The sequence below is a fragment of the Sarcophilus harrisii genome, chromosome 2 (genome assembly GCF_902635505.1).
Source record: "Sarcophilus harrisii chromosome 2, mSarHar1.11, whole genome shotgun sequence".
Taxonomy (NCBI): Eukaryota; Metazoa; Chordata; class Mammalia; order Dasyuromorphia; family Dasyuridae; genus Sarcophilus; species Sarcophilus harrisii.
Window position 1 is genome coordinate 478,030,562 of NC_045427.1, and position 15,921 is coordinate 478,046,482.

At 43.7% G+C, this 15,921-nt stretch overlaps 1 protein-coding gene across 15 annotated transcripts in view; it reads right to left on the minus strand.

The window, feature by feature from the left end:
* RGS3 (regulator of G protein signaling 3) overlaps window positions 1-15,921 on the minus strand; it is a 178,109-nt gene that overhangs the window by 7,662 nt on the left and 154,526 nt on the right. For 12 of the 15 annotated variants that reach the window (XR_004232309.1, XM_031954640.1, XM_031954639.1 and 9 more), the window contains one exon: window positions 12,682-12,746. Coding sequence is in view for 13 of the 15 variants with exons in the window: in XM_031954640.1 (XP_031810500.1) it covers window positions 12,682-12,746 (65 nt within the window). In the remaining 2 variants the exon portion in view is untranslated. Of the gene's footprint in view, window positions 1-158; window positions 317-1,215; window positions 3,656-12,681; window positions 12,747-15,921 lie in introns of those variants that run through there. The other 3 variants (XM_031954655.1, XM_031954654.1, XM_031954643.1) reach the window with 2 other exon arrangements.

The window sequence follows — 15,921 nt, forward strand, 5'->3', positions numbered from 1 at the left end:
CCGGCCCGGACACCGCATCCGCGCACACGAGACTCCGCCCTGGGGTCCCCAGCTCCGCAAAGCACAGAGAGCCATCTCACAACTGCTTTGCCCACGACAAAACGGGAGGGGGGACAGCCAAGAGCCGCGCGCCTTTGGGCTGCCCCTTGAGGCCCTACCTTTCCAGGTACTTCTCCGAGAAGTCCACCATGGCGCGGCGCGCGGGGAGAAAGCGGCCGGCGGGAAGCCGCGGCCCCGAGCCCGGAGCCCAATAAATACCGGAGGCGGCTGCCGGCAGCGGGCCCCTGCGGCAGCCAATGGGCGGGCGCCGGCCCCGGGCTCCCCGCCGGGCTCCCCAGGCTCTCCCCGCCGGCTCCCCGGGCTCTCCCCGCCGGGCTCAGGGAGGCAGAGGGGCGCCCTCCCGCACTCGGCGCCGCGGGCTCCCGGCGCTGCCCGCTTTTTAGCTCCTCTCTGAGAGCGTGTCCGCGAGAAGGGAGGGGAAGCCTGCCCGAGGCATCCTTAGCGCTGGCAACTTCCAGCGTGTTCTCTGCAAAGGTGATGACTGCCGCGCTCCCGTTAAACCGGGGCTGCATTAAAAGCCTGATGTTGGGGAAGGGGGGCAGAGTCGGAAAGGGGAGAAGGGAGGGAAGGCGCTTACAAAGCGTCAGTCAGTGCGGGCCCTCGGTCTCACAGCGCCACCTGGTGGCCATATTCAGGGTGACCGATTCTGCAATAAGTCCCGGTTTGCACAAAGCTCTGATATTACGGCTCCGAACGGGAAAGAGCCTTGAGGGGCAGGGTATCCAGTTGGCTCATTTTACAAGCGAGCCATACACAGACTAAGCAATTTGCCCAAGTTCATGCCAAGTGGAATAGCCGGACTTTAAGTGCCTCTCAACTACGCCCCCCAACTCCAGGGCCCCCTCCCACCACAGGACTCGGAGCTGGGCGGGAGAGCACAAACCATCCCTCCCAACCCTTTCACTTGGCAAGTAGCGACACTGAGGAACAGAACTGTTAGGCGGGTTCCCCAACGCCGTGTAAGGTCACAACAAAACTGTCTCCGCTTCTCATTCTCCTCTAAGACGCTGGCTCGCGCCCCCCTCCCCAGCGTTACGGTGACCCCCTAGTCGCCAGCTCTGAGGGGCACTCGCCAGCCTCATCCTTCAGGACCCCGCTTTCTCCTCTCTCCCGCCGGCTCTCTCAGCCGCCGCTAGATTATCATTCCAGGCCCGTCCACTACTAACAGGGCCTCAGGGCTCTCTCTGACCTCTTCCAAACTACATATGCTTTCTCGCTTGCCGACCTCATCGGCGCATATGCGCAGACCATCTTCAGGTGTATTTATCCAGCCCTGATCTCTCTCCTAAATCATCAACAGCTGCCTGCTGGACACATAGTACCCACCTCAAACTCAACACATCCAGAACAAAACTCGGCACCCTTCCCCCTTACCCCGACTTCACCGTCGTCCTGCCACTTGCTCAGGCTAGTAACCTCAGTGACACTTCCACTCCTCACTAGTTCTAATCCCACAAATCCAATCTGTCACCAAAGCCCTGTCGCTTCACTCTTCAGACATGTCTTACAGGCACAGGCTCCAGCCGACCCAGAGATGCAGGCCCTCATTGCCTCAGAATCGGACTATTCCAGTGGTCTACTCCAGTCTGTCTTCTACTCAGCCTCCAAAGTAACCCTCTCAGTTCTGCCCCCCTTCAATAAACTTCAGTGGCTCCCACTACCTCCAGGATGAAATACAAACTCTTCTGTTCAGCTTTTAAACTCCTTCACAATCCCATCCCTGCTCGCCTCTCCAGTCTTCCATTTTTGTTCCCTTCATGTATGATGAATCCAGCAACACTGGCTTCTTTGTTCCTTGAACTGTTCATCTCTTTACTCCACACTTTTTCACTGGTTGCTCCAGATACCTGCAGCACTCTACCAGAGCCCTGCTGAAACTAGCCTGAACTAGCCAATTAAACTGGCAAATAATAAAATGTCACCCCACATTTGTATTTATGTATCTATATGAATTTATTATATTTATGTAACAAAAATATATTATTTTATTAATTGACTTAAGAAACAGAGAAAATGTTAATAATGCAGATTAATCTTAAAAATGTACCATTCTTTTCAGACAGACAGTGATTAAACATTTACCAACATATACTGGCTTTCCTTCTTCACATCCCCTGTCCCCTCCCCCAGGCTTCCTGGTTTCCATCAAGATTGAGCTCAAATCCCAGGATTTCTGAGCAGCTTTTCCTAAATCCCTTGTTTTTCATCATCCCTCTTCCACTCCTATCCTCCATTAGTGCTTTGCCTCTGAGACTTATGTTATATTGAATTATTGTACATACCATTTTTAACCTATTACTTAGTTAGAAATACAGAGTTGGTTGCATGCTGTCTCATTAGAATGTGGTTTCCTTTGGAGCAGGAACAATCTTTTCTCCTTTGTATCCCCAGCACTTAGCACAGTGCTAGGCACAAAGCCTTTAATCAGTGCTTGTTGATGATGAAGTACAGAATTTAAACCTAAGCTTCTAAGACCCCTGGTGGAAAGATCACCCCATTCTACTACGTGCTGTTATTCTGCTCGAATCTTAAATGAAAAGGGCTCATGTTGTATCAAGGACCATTAACTGACATGATGGAGCTAGGAGTGGACTTGTTCCTATTTGCTGGCTGGGAATGGGATCAGCATTACAGAGGGGCTAAGCATAAGAGACTTAAAGAGCACCAGAAGGGTCCCCTTGTCCCCAAATCCTTAATAAAATCAGTAGAGTCATCTCACCTCCTCTGAAAAATAGCTTATCCAACAAAAATTCTGTCAACTTCTCTCCATATGCCATATTCCTACCCAATCCTCTCTCTTCCTACTATCTTGCCTCATCTGAAGGAAAGATCCTTCATCTTAATCTCTCCACCTGTCTCTAAACGACCTGGCTCTATCAATCAACTCTTCCCTTCCATGAATTTTCAATTTCTCTTTCTACTGGTCGTTCCCCTAAGGCTCACAAAACTACCCAGGTCACCTTTAACCCCAGGTGTTTTCCCTTCCCCTGCTGGGCCCTCCAGGTTTCTCCTTCTTTTTACTCCTAAACTTCCAGAAACCAGAAGCCTACACCACTTCCACCAACTCCACTGAACAACCTTTAGCAAGGCCTTACATTAAGCATAGTACTAGGTGATACAGGAAGAAAAAACAAAAACACAGGGACTCTGTCCTCCACAAAACGTGGATTCTACTGAAGGAAACAACACTTAGAGATAAGTTATGTAAAAAACAATGAGGAGGAGAGAAATGCAAACAATGAGAGAGATCAAGAAAGGTGTCCCATAGGCAATGACACTAAAGCTGAGCCTTGACATTTAGAATTTTTAAGATGCTTTATTGATTCTCTTTTATTCATATCACTTTAAAACTTTCCACTACCTCCAACAGTACAACCCTGTCTCATATGCATTGGCCACATGCGGACAGGCATGCTTGCACAGCTGTTGTATATATCTATGCTATAATGCAACATCTCTCTTTATGGAGGGGGGAAGTCATGAAGCTAAGAATTTTAAGAAGCAGAAGTGAGGAGGAAGTGTCTTCTACACATGGAGGGACAGCCTGTTGGAAGCATGGAGCCAGGAGATGGATGTAGTTTGGTTCAGATGGAAACTAAGATAAAACAAATTGAGAAAACTCAAGTTAAAATGTAGATGGATTAAAATGCTAAGCCAAGGAGTTAGTATTTTCTTTTGAAAGGAATGGGGATCCACCAAAGCTTTTTGGGCAGGGCCATGACAGTTCTGTGCCTAAAACAAACTGTTATGTCAACAATGTGGAGAATGAACTGGCGGAATGTGACTAGAAGCAAGAGATTAACAAGAAGGAAGTCCACACAAGCAGAAATATGGCACTGGTATACACTAATGGCCAAGTGAACAAAGGAGATGCATAAAAAAGATGTTGCAAAGAATCTCAAAGACATGGAAACCAATCCAATGTGAAAGGGCACAGGCAAGAGAAGCGTCAAGGCTGACTTTAAAATTGCAGACCTGGGTGACTTAATTCCTCGTCACAGAAAGCCAGTGATCTTGGCTTTTCGTAAATTCCATTTAAAATCTTCCTTTCTACAGGGACCTTCTTAATTCCAGTGCCTTCCTTCTGTCCATTTTTTATTTATCTTACATATAGTTTGTTTTGTACCTATTTGTTTGCATGTTGTCTTCCCTATTAGATTGTAAGCTTCTCAAGGGCAAAGGTTCTATTTTGCCTCTTTTTGTATCCCCAGCACTTAGCACGGTGCCTGGAACATAGTGGATGCCTAATAAATGTTTAGTGACTAACTACAGGAAGACGGCTGTCATTCACAGAAATAAGGAAATCCTGGAAGAACAGATTTAGGGGAGAATATCATGAATTTTATTTTGGACATATTGAATTTGAGAGCTGATGGGGATTTCCAGGTGAAAGTGAGCAGTAGAAAGCTAATGATGAAGGCCTATAGATAATAACAGTAACTGATACAAGGTGCTTTATAATTCACAGTACACTCTACATGATCTCTTTTAAGCTTTATAATAACAACATTAAGGTAAATATTACAGGTATTGTTATCCTCATTTCACACATGAAAAAGCTGAAGCTTTTTCCAGTGTCACTAGTGGCTTTCCAGTGACCTAGAAACTAGTCCCAGTCTAACATACTGTATTGTATACATCATGCTGCCTCCTAAGGAAACAGACAAAAGCCAGGAAAGAGAGATTTGAGAGTCTTCTTCATGGAGACGCTGGGGACAGATGAGCTCATCAAGCGGTTAAGAGGAGAAAGGATTAGAAGGCATAGGGCAGCATTTAAGCAATACCAGTACTCAGGACAGGTAGCAGTGAGAGGGTTCAGCAAAAGAAAGTGAAAAAGAAATTTTAGGGGAAAACAAGGACTTTGGAATCCAAGGGCTTGGGTTCAAACAATGCCTCTCACTTAATTAGCTCTACAACCTGGGCTGTTTGCTCATTTATAAATTAGAAATACTAACACCTACTTCCCAGGATTGTAAGAGGACAAAGCACTTTGTAAAATCTTAAAGCGTTTTACACAAATGCCAGCTCTAATTATTATTATGATTGTTTCTGGACCAGTTACTTACTTATCCTAAGTCTGTTTGTGAGGTAAAAGGCAAGGGTTTGGATCTAAGATGGCCTCTAGGATCCCATCCTGAAAGGAGTTATCAGTCAGGTAGAATAGTCCTGTTATAAGAGCCAGGGAAAGAGAGAGCACTTTTAATAGTGCTTTTAATAATCAGAAGACAGATGTAAAGGATTTAGGAATGAATAAGATGTAAAGAAGCAAAATCCAGGACTATTTAAAACTTTTTTCTAAAATTCTGATTATGAAAGAGAATAAAGATACAGGAGGAGAACTAGAGGGGATAACAGAGTCCAGTGAAGCTCTTTAAGGCTGACAGAGACCTGGGAATATTTATCAGCAGTATAGCTAGAGCTGCAGTTAGGAAGAGTTTGAAGACAGAGAAAGTGAATGATCAAAGGAGAAACTTCTAAAGGAAATGGGAAGAGAGCAGAATGAGGACACAGGTAGGAGAGAGAGATTTGGCAAGAAGAAGAGTCACGTCTTCCTCAGAGACTGAAACAAAACAAGAGAAAATGGTGGGAAAAAGGCAGAGAAGACTGGAGGAGAAAGGAAGGGGGAGCTCAGCAGCACGTTTCCTGGTAAAATATGAAGTGAGGTCATCTACTAAGGAGAGAGGGGAAAAGTGCTGATGGGACTCAAGGAAAGGAGAGATCTGAAACAGGCACTTTAGGGAGAGTGATAGTCATTCAGGTGGTGAAAAGTGCCAGTCACCTCTTAATGATGAACAATAGGCATAAAATGGGGCACCCATTTTCAGACACAGCCACTGTAGATGTTTTGCTTGACTGTGCTTATTTACTCCAAAGAAAGATTCTATAGTGTGTGCATGTGTTGGGGGAGATCAATGAAAAGTGAATGACATGGTTTAAAAAAAAAGCATCAATTAAACTTTTTTCAGAAAAAAATAACAATTAGGGAAGATAAAAACATTACTGTGCACCACTAGGACACATTTGAGGTTAGACTACATAAATTTGTAGGGGATCCAACTGAAGAAAGCTGTGTGACTTCTTTAGTGGCATTCAGTAGAATTTGAGTAGGCTCAGAGAAAGTGGAAGAAGGGCCAGGACCAAGGTCTAAAATGGCTTGAACAATGAATAAAACAAAAGGGCAATGGTGGAGTAAAATGTTAATTGACTTCTCTAAGTGGGGAACTGAGAAAAGAATAGAAATAAAGGTAAGATTAGGGATGGAGATAGAAAAAGGGATAGAGATGGGACTAACTATATAGGTTAGGGGTGAACATAGGGAAAGGGATGGAAATAGGGTCAGGGATGAGGATATGTTTAGGGATGGGGATTGGGTTAAAGGTGGGGTTAGAAACAGGGATAGGGATGGGGATTGAGCTAGGGCCAGAGACAGGATTTGGGACAGAGTTAGTGATAGGGATGGGCATGGAAACAGATATAGGGGTTAGCAATATGAATAATGGATGAATAGATAGGGGAGTAGGGATAGGGAAAGATATTGGACTGGATCTTTAATTTCTTATAGGGAACTTCCGATTAAGGAAACTCTTTCTATCCAGGAAGGTTGACACTATTTCTACAACATACAATTTTAAAGAGCCCTGGGAGCAATTTAATGACCAGCGTGCCCAGTTACATAACCAATGTGGGTTCTAAACAGAACTTGAACGCAGTTCTTCCTGACTCTGAAGTCAACTCTCTAATCACATGATAAGACTAGAACAGAGAAATAGAAGTAATGGAGATCATTGTGAAGGTCAAAGAATAACATTTGGAAGGAAAGAAGGAAACAAGCATTTATTAACCTTAACTTACTATGTGCCAGGCAGAGTTTTAAGTGATTTATAATTATCTCATTTAATCCTCACAATAACCTTGGGAAGTAGGTGTCATCATAATCCCCATTTTATAGTTGAGGAAACTGAAACAGAGTTAAAGGAGTTAGACAAAAATTGTGAGTATTAAGTAGACAAAAATACCTTCTATCAAAAATAACTTCCTAGGCTCATTGCTCAAAACTTTGGCAAGGTGGCTTCCATCCCCTCTCTAAGGTCACATTTGACCTTAGCATCAAATGAAGTGACATTTTTCCTGTCCTCATACTCCTTAACCTCTCTGTGACATAAGACACTATGAACCACCCTGTCTCTTCCCTTGGTTTCCATGACATTCATTCTTTTTTTTCCCCTGAGGTAATTGGGGTTAAATGACTTGCCCAGGGTCACACAGCTAGGAGGTGTTAAGTGTCCGAGACAGATTTGAACTCAGGTCCTCCTGACTTCAGGGCTGGTGCTCTATCCCCTGCACCACCTAGCCTCCCTAACATTCATTTTTTTATAATTCATCTCTTATTCTCTGAGTAATTTCTTCTCTATCTCCTTGTATATGTGTATGTTCTATCCCTAAAGTTCTTCTCTCTGTATATTCTGGCCCTTTCGTGATCTCACCCACTTCAATCATCATGCTTCTAGCCAATCATTTGACACCTAGCAGTAAGTAGGGTGAAAGTAGGGGCTGCAAAAGCAGAAAACCTGATCCAAGTGCCTAAAAGAGGAGTAAGGCCAATAGAATAAGGGAAATGCTGAAGTGTTGAATGCTAATGATTGCTGAATGATCAGCTGATTGGAAAGTACATGAGACATCCCTGAAACAGTTACTGGATATGACTGGACAAGCCTGAAGTTTCTGAACAGGCCAAATTAGGAACTGTTTTCTATGTAGAAGTTCAGTTACCTTTGTCCTAAAGACACTGTGATCTGTGATAATTATGAAGTGTTCCTCTCAAAATAACTATTCAAGTATGACTTCTGAGACTCCATCACCAGCAGAATTATATGTTTAATCCTCCATACCCAGGGAACAGTGCTTCTGAATCAATGTTCTGGGCAACTCTTTGATCTATATCTGAAAAAATCAAGTCGTTTTTGACATCTTTTCCCTCTTTCCTAAAATCAGATGGTCATCTGAACCAGCAATTAGATAAATAGATGTATCTATTTTATGCCTATTGTGTTCTTCTATGAATTTGTTTATATTTGACGGTGTACACCTCCAAAGAAATATGATTGCAGCATACTACTGATCTTTGTCTCTCTGTCCTTCCTTTCTTTTTCATATGACTTAATATGATTGCATATGTATAACCTATACCAGATTGCTTTACCATCTCAAGGATAAATAGAATTTGGAACTCAAAACTTTAAAAAAAAAATGAATGAATTCAAAAAATATTTTTACATGTAACTAAGAGAAAACAAATGTTTAAAAAAAATTTCCAGGTAAAACATTAGGGAATATCAACTTTGCAAAAGATAAATCTTTCTTTGGTTTTTTCAAAGACTTTTGGAAATGGAAGAACCTCAAAGATCATATAGCCCAATTCCCCTCATTCCACAGATGAAGAAACAGGCTCTGAGTCACTGTCATTTTCAAAGCTGTCTCTGTACATATCAGTGCACAGCAAATTATGGTGCAATAGCTCTAAGGAATTTATTCTCTAAACCTTACAACACAAAGATATTTTTAAAGGTATAAGTATTTCCACTATGAAATAAGCAAAGGATTAAATCTAATACCATGATGAAGGAAGAAAAGACCCATGGGAGCTGTATGTCATGGGAATTACTGCGACTCTCAAAGTTAAGTGGGGAAAGCTTTTTGGAGCAGAGGCAATTTCAAGAAGTGTCTGAATGATGAGAGGGAATTTAGCAAGGGGAATTATGGAATCATGCTATAACTACTGCATAGGAAGAAAGTATAGGAACAGGAATCAAGAGGAAATGAGAGGCCAGCAATAGGAGTCTCTGGCGTATAGGAGCTGAAGAGAAAAGGACAAAAAGGCAAAACGGAGGAAGGGAGCAATTCTCAGACCTTAGAAGAAATTTCTTATACTAATAAATTGACAGCTAGGATTTCTTCTCCAATCCCACCATATGCTTTTTATTTGGTTGATCTTATTAGCTCCCATGGATTCAATTACTAGCTCTATGCTAATGATTCTTAAATATATTTATCTACCCCTAATTTCACTGACGACCTCAAATCTCACATCTCCAGTGCCTATTGGATGTCTCGATCAGATTGTCATTGTTAACCAAACAAAACGGGATTCATTATCTTCTCCCCACAACTATCCCTCCTTCTGAATGTTCCTATTACTGGAGTAACCTGATCTTTCAGTGGACAGAATACCAGGCCTGGAGTCAGGAAGACTAGAGGTTCAACTTTGGCCTTTGACATTTACCAACTGTGTAACTTAGAGAAAGTCATTGAACCCCTTGTTTATCCCAGTGAAAAGCACCTGCCTCCCAGAGTTGTTGTGAAGATAAAATGAAATACTCATAGCAGAGTGCTTAGCACACAGATCGCCGTTATGTAAATGTTAGCTACTATTAGCTCTGACTGTTGAGTACTGTCACCCTACCAGTTAGCCAGGCTTGCCTAGAACCCACGAATCATCTCTGTCATTCTTTCATGGCCAAAATGTCTGTCACCATATTGGTTCAGGCTGCCTCATCACCTCATGCTAGGACTACTGCACAAGCCTGCTTGTGGGTCTGCCTGCTTCAAGCCTTTCTTCATCCCAACTGATCTTCCTAAAGTGCAGGTCTGACCATGTCTCTGTCTGTGTCTGTGCCTCTCTCTGTGTCTGTGTTTATCTGTCTCTCTGTGTCTCTCTGGATCTAGGTCTCTGTCTGCCTGTCTCTGTGTGTCTTGTCTGTCTGACTGACTGACTCTCTGTCTCTGTCTCTTTCTCTCTCTCTGTCTCTGTGTGTCTCTCTCTGTGTCTGTCTTTGTTTCCCTCTCTCTCTTGTCTGTTGCTGTGTGTCTCTCTGTCTTTCTCTGTCTTTCTCTGTGTCTCTCTGTATCTATGTCTGTCTCTCTATTGTCTGTCTCTCTGTCTCTGTGTATTTGTCTCTCTCTCTGTATCTGTGTCTGTCTCTCTTTGTCTCTGTCTATCTCTGTGTGTCTGTGTCTGTTTCTCTCTGTGTGTGTCTCTGTATGTCTCTGTCTGTCTCTGCATTTGTTTCTCTGTGTCTGTCTCTATCTGTGTGTATGCGCGTCTCTCTCTCTCTCTCTCTCTCTCTCACACACACACACACACACACACACACCATTCTCTCTGCTTCTCAATCTCTCTCCCCACATTTCAGTGACACCGGCCTCCTTATTCCTTGAAGGAGACAATATCTCTTGACTGCACCTTCAAAGGCTCATCTTCTAAGAATACCTAACCAATAGCCCTCACTTCTTTCAAGTTTTAGCTAAAATCTCACCTTCTGCTAAATGCTTTTCCCAATTCCTCTTAATGTGATTGCCTTTTCTGCTGATTACTTTCAATTTATGATAGACAGAATGATAGATTAGATATATAGAGAAAGAGATAGACATCTTTGTGCTCAGCTGTTTGCATGCAGTCTCCCCTGTTAGGCTATGAACTCTGAGATCAAGGTTTGTCTTTTACTTTCTTTTGTAACCCCAGCACAGTGCCTGACACAGAATAGTCCCTTTAGAACTGCTTCCTAATTGACAGCTATTCTATTCTAGTGTGATTTCAAGTCCCTTCATCCTATGGACATTAATAGCAAAAACGAAAACCAATCACTAATTGCCTACCATGTACAAGTCACTCTACCAGATCTCTCTATGGTCACAATTTATAAATTACCAATGCTTGTCTGAGAGGTTTGAAAAAACAGTTATGGGCTAGAATGGAGTCTTGACAGCAGCCACTGTTCCCTCTGCTTCTAGGAAATGGGTCACAGTTCTCCTTTTTTCAGCTCCATGTCTGCACCAGCACATGTAAGGTTCCTAACCAAGCCGTTTTCCTTCTTTATGTCAGCAAAAATACAAACTTCTGATTCTGCTGACTCTAAAATGGCATATTATGAGCTGAATATCAGCTATAAATAAGTCTATAAAAGACACTAAAAATAGTTGGTCCTATTACCAAAGACAGGTAAGAATTTCAGAGAGTGACTGCACAAGCAGCAAAGGCTGGTGAAAAGAGGAAAAAGTTCTCGGCCTGGTGTCAGAAGGCATGGGTTCAAATCCTAGCTCAGGACTTTATATCTTGGGGCCTTGATTTCCTCATCTGTAAAAGGGGATCAAACTGGATTGTCTCGATGGCCTTTTCTATCTTTAGATCCCCCATTCCTCTGCAGGTAACCCTAAAAAGCTCTTTCCACCTCCCCCTCTGCCAGGTCTTCAGCTCTCTGCCTGTCTGCTGACTCTCTCCATTAGAGGTTTTATCTACAAACTTAGATTATCTCAAAGTATGCTCACCATCTTTCCTCTACAATTGCTGTTCCCTTCTCTGACCTCCCACCCTTCCAGGTTTGTGATCTTGGGAGTCTTCCCACTCTCACCCCACATTCAATCAATTGCCAATTTTTTTGTCATTTCTTTCTTCCCAATCTCTAATCTCTTTGATTATTTGGCCCCTTCTCTGAACTCTCCTTGAAATTATCTTAAGCTCACTCTAAGAGCCCTCACTCTCATTTTCCTCCCTGCAGTCTACCCCCTCCCCTCTTCAACACAGCCTTCATACTATCAACTAACACAATATTCCTAAAGCAACGTCACCCTCTAATGAAGCGACTACCAAACAAATTATAAATTCCCATCCTTGGCATTCACGGCCCTTGACAATTTGGTTCCAAACAATTTTCCCACTACTCACACTCATCACTTTTCACTATACTACTCTCCCCGGCCCCACACTTGTTCTATCTTATCTATCCCCCATCTTTGTTCACAATATCCTCCATGCCTACAATAGACATCCCATCTCCACATATTGAGATGTTTTCTTTCTGAGCCAAATCAGTTCCCACTTCCTCCTTGAAGACTTCCCTGCTCTTCCTTAGTGAAAAGGGAATCTCTCCCATCTCAAATTTTTCATATTATTTTGTTTCATCTGTTTCATTCTCTCTCATATCAAGGCAACATATACTTGCCCTCCTCCTCCTCTCCATGAGCCTGTAAGCCCCTTGGCATCAGAGCCCATGTTGTGTCTATATTTGTATGCCTCACGCACTGTAGGCATTTAAGAGATGTCTATTGAAACAAAGTCAGATGAGTTTAGAGCTGGAAATAATTTCAGAGATCTAGATCAACATCCTTATTTTACAGATGGGGAAATTGAGGCATACAATGGGGAAATGAATAAAACAAAGTTTCCTGTTAATTTAATAGTAAAAAACCTGGAATGGATCCCAGCCTCCTAACCCCCAGTCCCCTATTCTTTCCACTGTGCCATGAGTCTAAGTACCTCCATATGTCGATAAGAAAACAGATCTAAAAACGGGATTTCAGACAGTCTCCAAGCAGAGCCAGTCACAGGGCCAGGCCATAGGTTGTGTGTCAGGTAACCAGCATTATAATGCTCTTTCCATCTCAACCTCGGGCAGAGGTGCAAACAATGGGCTGAGAGGACTGGTCTGGAAAGGAATTCGGTAAAAAGGAGAGCACCCCCACCCCCCCAAAGTGGAAGAAATCTGAAAGGAAATGGAGAGAGAGCTCCCGAGCCCAGACGGTCAGAAGCTAGGCCCTGTGCGGGGGGCCGGGTCCTTTTCTACTTACAGTTTTGTGCTCCTCTTCTGAGACGCCTCAGCGCCGTCCTCGCAGCTCGCCTCAGCGCCGCTCAACTGGGAAGACAGAAGATGCTCTGTTTACGCTGAGGACATAGAGCTAGGAGAGTGGAAGCCCAGCAATCTGGGGTGTGGCTGCCCAGCCCAGCTCTCCCGCCCTGGTTCTAAGTCCATGGGGAAGGGGTATGTCTGTAGGCCCCTACCACTGAAGTGATGCTTTGGGGACCAAGGCCAGCTTAGGAAGTAGAGAAACAGTTGGAAGGTGGGGTGGGCACAGACTGCTTCAGTGGGCACAGGACGTCAGGCTGAAGAGCCCACCTCCAGCTCCGAGTTCCCATGCCAAAGGAGGCACAGCCTGGGCTACAGCTAAGATTGTAAAGCAAGGGCTAACTTGGAGGAATTTGTGATTGTTTTGGTTCATATTGAAACTGACCTTAGTATCAAAGGTCACAGAGTATATATGATAATGAAAGAAGTAGGGACTAGAACCCAGGGCTCCTTCCCAAAGTCCAGCTGCAGTCACTCTACAATAATGTTTGGCTTTTTTCTTTGGCATTAAATTTATAATGGTTGCCCCAATCCTGCCTATCTAGTGGCATCTTGCTCCCCTCCTCATAAAGTTCATAGAATCATAGGATCATTGATTTAAAATTGGAAGATACCTTGGGAGTTTATCTAATCCAACCCCCTTGTTTTCCAGATGAGAAAGTGAGATTCACAGATATTTGCTCATGGTCACACGAATAGGAAGGAGCATTCTCCCACTACAGCACATCTATTTTTCCAGCTAGGCTACTCACAGTTCTAGCACGTGCCATATTCCCACCTTCTCATTTGTGCTTGTGGCTTCTGCCCCTCCTTTTTATCTAAACAATGTTGTCTGTTCTCCTTTCGACCTAAACAAACCCTGCCCATCCTTTCAGGCCTTGCCCAGGCTGGGCCCTCTCTTAGAGCTTTCCCGGCTCCCCTATAATGCTTACATTTGTATTACATAGTTTAGCATTTGATCAGATTCCATCCTGCACTGCTCTCTAATTGTGAAAACAATTACTCTTCTCTCTCCAACTAAAATGTAAGCTTTTCTAAGGCACCAACTGTGTTTTCTTGTATTTCCCACAGCACTGGGCACAGAGTAAAGATACTTAATGAAAGCTCGTTGACTAGCTGGCTGGAGCAGTAAATGTTCTGTGCCCCTATGGGTTCAGATGCCAATCAGGTGGACAGGTAGTTTATCACTGAAGCTAGCTGATTCTTACAAATGTGTGGGTTGTAGTATTTTTCTTTCCTTTTTTAATCTTGAGGAAAATAACTACACACATTAGTTTATAGTCATGCTCTCCTTTGGACACAACTCAGTTCCCACCTTCCTATACCAGCCCATCCATCAGGCACCCCCCCCCCTCCCCGCCCGTGGGAACGAGCACCTCTAGTCCCTCAGCCTGGCGCTGGGCTTCCTTCCATTATAACCTTAAGCTTCCGCAGTTTATCAGCCCAGCACAATGGTACTTTTGAGTCCCTCCCACTCCCCCTCTTCCCTCTACAAGAGTTGGGGAAATCAAAGCAGTTCAAACATGGGAAGAAACTTCCTTCCATTGTTGGACAGGACTTGTCTTGATTCTGGTGTCTGCTGGGATCTGTCAGTCCCAACCACGACCATCACTCCCCAAGCAGAGCCTCAGACTCCTGAGGCTGCCCCTCAGGAAAGCCGCCAGGGCTCAAAGTCATAGTCAGAGCTGTTAGTCCAACTCACTCCTTTGTACAAAAGGACAGAGGCACCCTGATGGCAGGAGGGCATTGTCCAAGGTTGTACAGCAGGATTTGAAGCTCAGTACTATCTCCTCAAAATGGCCTAGATATGATCAACAGATTTGCTGAAGTCATGCTTTGGACATGAACCCCAGAGCACCTGACTCCCAGGCAAACAATTTTTCCATTCAACAAACTGGAATTTAGACAGGCCCAGGACTTTGGGGGTGGGAGAGGGAGGCAGAGATAAAGGGAAGGAACCCTGGGAGAGGAAAAAAAACCATTTGTTACTCTACTCTACAGGTAGATAAAGAGAGGAGCTATGAATTGAAGTTATGTGCCTAAAAATGATTCCAACAGTTCAGATTCCCAATTCAACATCAAATGGAAATGAACTGAATCCCAGTCCAGCTTAATGAAAAGGTTTTGGCAATAAGCAATACTTTACCCCACCCTGCCTCTCTTTTCCCTGCTCCAACACCATTCTTGAGTGCATGGAGTGAAGCCTAGTCAAGGCTGCAATCTTCCCCAGAGCAAAAGACTAAGACTGGGAAAGCCACAGGAAGGTTAGCAGGACAAGCTTGGGACAGATACAGAAACTACCTAGGCCCAAGGCGGGGCTAGAAAACCATTAGTGCGTGGAAGGAAATGACTTCCCATGTTAAGAGTCAGGTAGACATAGCACCGTTTAATGATTCTTATCATCCTCACCTATAAAGGACTGAGCATCTTTCAGGCCTGGCCAAGGACTGATCACTAAAAGAGACTCAGCAGAGCCCAGACAAGGAAGCTAAAAGCAAGAAAGAAGACAAGCTGCCGCAGAGGGGTTGACAGGTGAGCATGGTGCAGTGGAAAGACAGAAGCTGGCATCTCAGGACCTGATATGGCAGAAAGATCACTGGCTTGTGGACAAAGCATTTAGCCTCAGTTTCCTCATTTGTAAACCTCGTGTTATTTCACAGTGTCATTGTGAAAAATTAAATTAAAACAAGGTATTCAAAAACACTTTGTTATTCATTTGTCATTTTAACATCTTTCTGCCTCAGTTTCTTCATTCGCAAAATGGGGATAATAACTCAAAGGGTTGTCATAAGGCTCAAATGAGAAACAATATGTAAAGGGCTTTGCAGGTACCTTATTCTGGCCTTCAAAACTGGGCTCAAATCTTATCATCTGTGCCTTTCTGGGTATTCTTCTTGCCTCCTCCTGCTCCCTCTTCCCTCCTCCCACTGGAGACTACCTTCCATTTCTTTTCTGTGTATCTTGTCTGCACATAATTTTTCCATGTTTTCCCCTATCAGAATGTAGGGACAGAGACAGTTATTTTTGCTTTGCTTTTGCTTTTCCAGCAGTCAACACATGCCTGATTGTGATAGGCATATAACAAATGTTTGCTGACTCACTGATCACAAATCATTATGAATAAGTTATTATTGTTGTTGATAATAAAAATCTAGATCTTACTTCTACTCAAGGAAGGCTCTTA